Consider the following 6,325-nt stretch of genomic DNA (forward strand, 5'->3'; position numbering starts at 1 on the left):
TTTGTCATTTAGCATATAAGGTGTCCCTCCTCCCCTTCATGTCCCTGGGACTCGGAATTATCATAAAAATGATTGATCAGAAGTGTGACCTGGAAAGGAATGGGGAGACTCAGGACCACCAAGATACCCTGGGAGTTTCTCTCCCTGAGTACCCGCTCCCAGGCGATACCACTTAATGGTTTTACAATTGAACGACCGGCACACCTATTCTGTGCACTTCCCACAGCAAGGAATTCATCCTGCGGGTCAGTGGACGTTAACGGGTTCTCCTTTCCCTGCCACCTTGGGGCAGCTTGCCTTCGGTCCTCTAGGATCAAGAAAGCCAGGAAGTCCACGATCCTTCGTGTACTTGGGGAGCGTTTGGTGCTAGAGTTGATGTTAGCAATGACAGGAAATTGCTCAGTCCTTACCCATCTAATCCTCTTCATCAGATTTGTGTTGTATCATTAAAACAAGGATTGAGAGGCGCCTGGGTGGCTCCGTGGGTTAAGCCTCTGCCTTCGGCTCAGGTCATCATCCCGGCGTCCTGGGATCGAGCCCCGCATGGGGCTCTCTGCTCGGCGGGGAGTCTGCTTCCTCCCCACTCTCTGCCTGCCTCTCTGCCTACTTGTGATCTCTGTCAAATTTTTTTAAAAAATCTAAAATAAATAAAAATAAATAACACCTTTTAAGAGGTTGCAAATTTTATTTCTAAAGAGAGAGCACATTTAGGGCAGGTGGATCCTAATAAAATCTACTTCCATCAGGGGATATAGGAATGTAATTTTAAAACCAAAAATACTGGAATATTTTTTAATCAAAAGGAACTTAAAAATAGTGTTTCAGATATATAAAAATGTGTCTTTCCATAGCCCCTCTCCCTGCCACGGATAGAGTGTCCTTTAGTTGTCATCGTTACCCGTCGTTCTCTACTTACATCGGCCACAGAATGCAGTGCCCAGGGACTGTGTGGACAAAGCAGATTTCATCTTGGAAATGTCGACAAAAACTTGTTCTTTTAGCTTCAGGAACTTTTTTAATGGCAGGATGGTAGGACCTGTCATGGAAATGATGGCGTCCAATGTAACTAGAAATGATTTGGTTATTGCAGAAATCTATTGGGTGTGCTGTAACACCTGGCATTTTCTTCCCTGTTTCCTAAATCATCTGTTCATTTCTGTTCTTTCAGTGCCCCACATGTGATCAGTGAACCCCGCATGTGTGCAAAACCGATGTGCTTCAAATCATGTGTTGCTAGGTATTATAGATCCCTATTTTAAGGAACTGAAGGTTGGCTGCTTTTAGGAGCCCTCTGTGTGTGTATGTGTGTATAAAATATGTATTTTAGCCCTGTGTATATTTTCCATGCAAAGACTGTATTAATTTCTAGACTGTATTATAATGAATGAAGGTCAGAGATGGCAGTGTTTCCAGGATTTTAAAAATAGGAAGAATAAAATGCTCTCCCTTCTTTATTGTTTAAAAAAAAAAAAAAGTGCTCCCTGATATGAGCAGTGTGGCTTTCTTAAGCATTACCAGAGGTAAGGGTGATTTCTAAACAGTTTCCCATTCTTTTCCTCTCCTCTTGAAACCCGGGGCTCCAGAACTGTAGGCACAGCACCGCCGGGGACCACTGCGATGTGTGCACCCCTGGGTACTACGGGAAGGTGACTGGCTCCGTGGGTGACTGCTCTCCATGCGCCTGTCCCCGCAGCGGCCCCGCCAGGTGAGCCCGCGCAGGTGTGCCCGCACGCCCTTGCTGGCGAAGCTGGGCTGCCTCCATCCTCCGCCTCGTTTTACAGGCTCTCGGGGTGGCCTGTTTTAACTAATCTTCTCCATCTGTTGAGAAAGGCTCCGTTTAAGAGAAAGTGTTCATGATCCCAGCATTTGAAGAGCATCTTTTCCAAAGCAAAATCTCTGTGTTGGTATTGGGGTGTTCAAATGGGAACAAGTCAAGAAGGGACTTTTAATTTTTGTTTCTCAGAGAATAATCTTAGCCTCCCACCTCTCTGTCCAGCATAACTGGAGATGGGTTGTTACTGGTTTTATGAAAAATGATACAGAGCATTCAGTTCCTGTTTCAGGGAATGGGGTTAGAATTTGTCTAAACCTATGACTGTTGAGGTGCAGAAATGCTTCATGATGATGAGACGGGGCCAGGCTCTGCCTTGAAGTCGTGATGCTCAGATAGAATTATCAGAAACCAAAAAAGAAGCAGAGGTTTTATGTGGAAACTGGAATGTCTGTGGGTCCTGTTTGGTTTAAATGAACTCGTAATTCATAAATACCGTTTCATCATCGCCGAGACTATTTGACAAGACATTGAACATGTACAGACAGAAAACCAACTCTTAGTATACTAAAATGGAGCTTTCTTTGTAATCATTGCTTGAATCTTCCTTTATGGTCTCCCAGTGAGTGATGCTTGATGAGGAGTACCAAATGACAGACACTGTTAGCTTCCTTCTAAACTAGCAAGCATCTTAAAATCTATACTCACTACTATTTAACGTTTTGTGTTAAATATATATTACCCATTTTGACTCCCCAATTCCATACCTCTCATCTAAGTTATAGAAGTATTTGTATGTGTGTGTAAAGACGGGTCTATTTTAGCATGGCTTAGCTATACTAAATTCACCCGCAATTGCAGAGGAAAACGAAATATCTATGTACAGGGAATATATATATATATATATATATATAAAATACAAAATATGTAGTGCACACACACAGTGAAAGATTGTACAAACACTGAGACGAGAACTACGTATATATGTATGCGCAGAATTGGAGAAATGGCCAATTAAGTTATGTAACTGAAAACACGATACGCTGTTTTAGTGAAAATTCGTATCTCCAGTGTATCCATGCCCATAGCTCCATGGCTCTATGAACCCAGAGAAATGTTTGAAAGGATAGTTCACCTTCTACTTTGCACATTTGTGTAATGTTTGAATATTTTACTTCTGCAATCAAAAAAATGTTCTAACCACCCCCGAATGCACACTAATAAATTTTACACGTGAGGAAGCGACTGCAAAGGTAAGAAACCTCTATCTGTGTGAGCTCTGCGCCTGAGAGACCATAGTGGACATGCTTTACTTTCTACATATCTCGTGCTTCCACTAAGCTTGTCCCTTTAGTCTTTAAAGAGGGAAAAAATAGTCCGAACTGAAGCGGGGCTGATAAGAGAAGCCTGTCATTCTGGAAACTCAGCACAGGTTAAAACATCAGGCTCTCCCCGCGGTTTTTCTCTGCTGCTTGCAGATACCCAGATATGCCACTAGATGGCGCAGGCGCCTTGGTCATTTAAACAGGGAGGAAAGAGCCCAAAGCTGTATCCTGGAGTGAGGGGACCTGAGAGGATTATTACATTTTGAATGGCTCTTTCATTTTGCCTCTAAAGGCGTATCACATGGCTCCCTACCTTTAGGCTCATTTATTTTCAGATCGCAGCCTCCTTGTGCGTGGGCCTTCCCCTGCCATTTCTCCTTGCCTCCTTTCCCACTAGTCACCAGCACGGGTCCATCCGCACCTTTCCACGCTTGCTGGTGGTCTTGCCCAGTTCCCCAGTCCCCTTTCCATCCCGGGAGCCAGGTGATAATGCCCTGCAGTCACGGAACAAGACCCTTCCCACCTGGAAAGCTTTCTTGTTTGGTGACTGATTCGTGGTCAGGTGTGGGATCGCACAGATTCGTGGCAGTCTGTCGATTCTTGCCCTCTGCGTGCACTCGGTTGGCCCTGGACGGGTGTGCACTGAGTATCTTTTGGATGCGAGACACGGACGTGTTTGTGTCAGTCACGTGTTTGTTTTCCTTCTTTTTGCCCCCACTAGATTTTTAGCCCTGGAAAGGTTGTCTGGTGTCATCCATCCTAAGAGTAATGAGTAAGTCGCATAAGGGAGACTTGAAGTTACAGAGCTGTGAATTCAAAAAGCTATTTTCTTTTCCTTCTAGCTTCAGCCCCACTTGCGTCTTGGAAGGTGATGCCGATTTCCGCTGTGACGCCTGTGTTCTGGGCTACGAAGGACAGTACTGTGAAAGGTAAGTGGGGGGGGGGGTGCCCCACGGAAGTTGCTACGCATGTCCCCTGCCTTCATGCAGACAGGACGGTTTTACTAAACTGATATGGGAGACTTTTTCGGTTTGGATGTGGGTGACTGATATGGAATCTTATTACTATTCCCAGCCAGTGGAATGCGGTCCATGGGCCCGTGTTCTTTGTTTTTCACTTGGCAGAAAGGATCGCTGTCCTTAGACGGAAGCTGGTGTGTGTATTGGCTGGTGTTGATCTTATTGTCCACATGTGTATCTTCCTTTCCGTAGATGCTCCTCCGGCTATCATGGGAACCCTCGAGTGCCGGGTGGCACCTGCCAGAGGTGTGACTGCAGCCCGCGTGGCTCCGTGCACGGGGACTGTGACCGCAGGTCCGGGCAGTGCGTCTGCAGACCAGGTGCCACGGGGCTCCGATGCCAGGAATGCAAACCGAGGCACATTCTACTGGAAAGCGATTGTGTTTGTGGGTATTCTCCTCCTCACAGTGTTTAAAGAGTTTTCTCTCTCTCCGTTGTGTTCCTGCTGTGGCACCAACGGGATAAATTTAGTGTGTCTGCAAACAGTCTGAGGATAGGACAGGCCAGGCTCTGAATGGAAGTGCATTTGGAATTCATTGCCGTTGGTCTAAGTCAAAGATCCAGAGCGAATGCACTGTGAAGGTCGGAACGGTAGAAGAAAACACGCACCAGGCCTGGGATCCACACAGGGGATCAGTTGTTTCTTTCTAGGGGACCCCGAGGAAGTCACTGATCTGATTTGAGGCTCCATGGTATCGTGTGAGAATAGGCTCAGCACTTGCTGCTTACCTCCCGGGCACACAGGTGGTGGGGGAATTAGACCGGATGTGGTCTATGCAAGTTTTGCCATGCGCTCTGCTTATGGATGTCTCCTGCAGAATGGCTAGTGCAAATCCATGAGAAAATGTGCATACCACATAGCATTGACCTCAACTTCTTTTTCTTCTAGCTTGTGATGATGAGTGTGTAGGTGTGCTGCTGAATGACTTAGGGAATATTGGTGACACCGTCCTCTCTGTGAACGTCACTGGCATTATCCCTGTCCCATATGGAATTTTGTCAACCCTGGAAAATACAACAAAATCTCTCCGGGTAGGTACTGGGAATAGAGAGATTGGTAGAAACCTATGTCCCTGAGAGAGAGAGAGAGAGAGTTGCTGAGGACAGGGTTTTGTCATTGTCCTCTCACCAGGCATCCAGGCTTCTCTGCAGGGTAACCCGGGAATTCAGCATCCCAGCACTAACCTGTTCCCTGCAGGACTGCTCCAATTATTCAAGCGTTGTTCCATAGATGTCTCCATATAAATCCCTTCCCAACCACCCTGCTGCCTTTTGGGCTAAGACAAGAGCCCACTCACTCCTCCTTGGATATTTGAAAGCGGTTGTCCTACTACAAATACAGGAGAGAAAAAAAATAGATGGTATCTTCTTTTAATGCTGGAATATGCTGAAGGTCAACTGTTTTCTGTAAATGTATTCCTAATTAGATTTGTAAGCCACAAAATTTTCTTCTCCCTAGAAGTCTGTCTAAAAATCTCTGGTGGTAAATCATAGTTTTATGTTTAATCAAACAGGATCTGGGTCCAAAACAAGAGGGTGAGAAGTGAAAAAACTGGCTTAGTAGACAGCATTCTACTGTTAGCATTTTTTTTCTTCTGACTGGAAAAAAAAAATGAGATTCTTAATTTTGCTTAAAACCTTTACATTCAGACCTGAGATCATCAATTCACTGTGTCATGTGGTAATAAAAGGGATAGTCCTTCCTGAATGCCTTTTTTAGATAAAAGCGCTTTTCTTAGACTTAACATTTCCTGAGGTGTGTGAATCTGGCTGTTTGAACCATCCATTCTTGTTTATGGTGCTCTTTTCTCTATAGACATAATGGCCATAAAGAAAGGTTGGGGAACTCTAAGAGATGTTTTTTATATTATTTTTCCTCAGATGGAGTAAGACATTTTTGAAAGACAAAAAAATTCTCAAAACATTCTCAAAAATATTTTGAATTTCTAATCACTATAAACACAATCAGTACTATTTTGTCAGTATGGACCCTAGAAATATAACAATATTTTAAATTTATAAAGTAAGCCAAATACTTGATTTAAGTTTTAACTGTTTTTCAATGACTTGCTCTTATTTAAACCACTTTGTCAATTATTTATTTATTTATTTGAAAGGGAGAGAGAGGGACGCCTGGGTGGCTCAGTTGGTTAAGCAGCTGCCTTCGGCTCAGGTCATGATCCCAGCGTCCTGGGATCGAGTCCCACATC

The 6,325-nt window shown here is 44.4% G+C and overlaps 1 protein-coding gene across 1 annotated transcript in view; it reads left to right on the forward strand.

The window, feature by feature from the left end:
• LOC111142456 (laminin subunit alpha 1) overlaps positions 1-6,325 on the forward strand; it is a 126,471-nt gene that overhangs the window by 72,680 nt on the left and 47,466 nt on the right. The window contains exons 29-32 of the mRNA XM_022495618.1: positions 1,584-1,705; positions 3,939-4,025; positions 4,308-4,501; positions 5,005-5,147. Coding sequence (XP_022351326.1) covers positions 1,584-1,705; positions 3,939-4,025; positions 4,308-4,501; positions 5,005-5,147 — 546 coding nt within the window. The remainder of the gene's footprint in view (positions 1-1,583; positions 1,706-3,938; positions 4,026-4,307; positions 4,502-5,004; positions 5,148-6,325) is intronic.

This window comes from Enhydra lutris, unplaced genomic scaffold (assembly GCF_002288905.1).
Source record: "Enhydra lutris kenyoni isolate GAN:26980312 unplaced genomic scaffold, ASM228890v2 scaffoldscaffold8, whole genome shotgun sequence".
Classification (NCBI taxonomy): domain Eukaryota; kingdom Metazoa; phylum Chordata; class Mammalia; order Carnivora; family Mustelidae; genus Enhydra; species Enhydra lutris.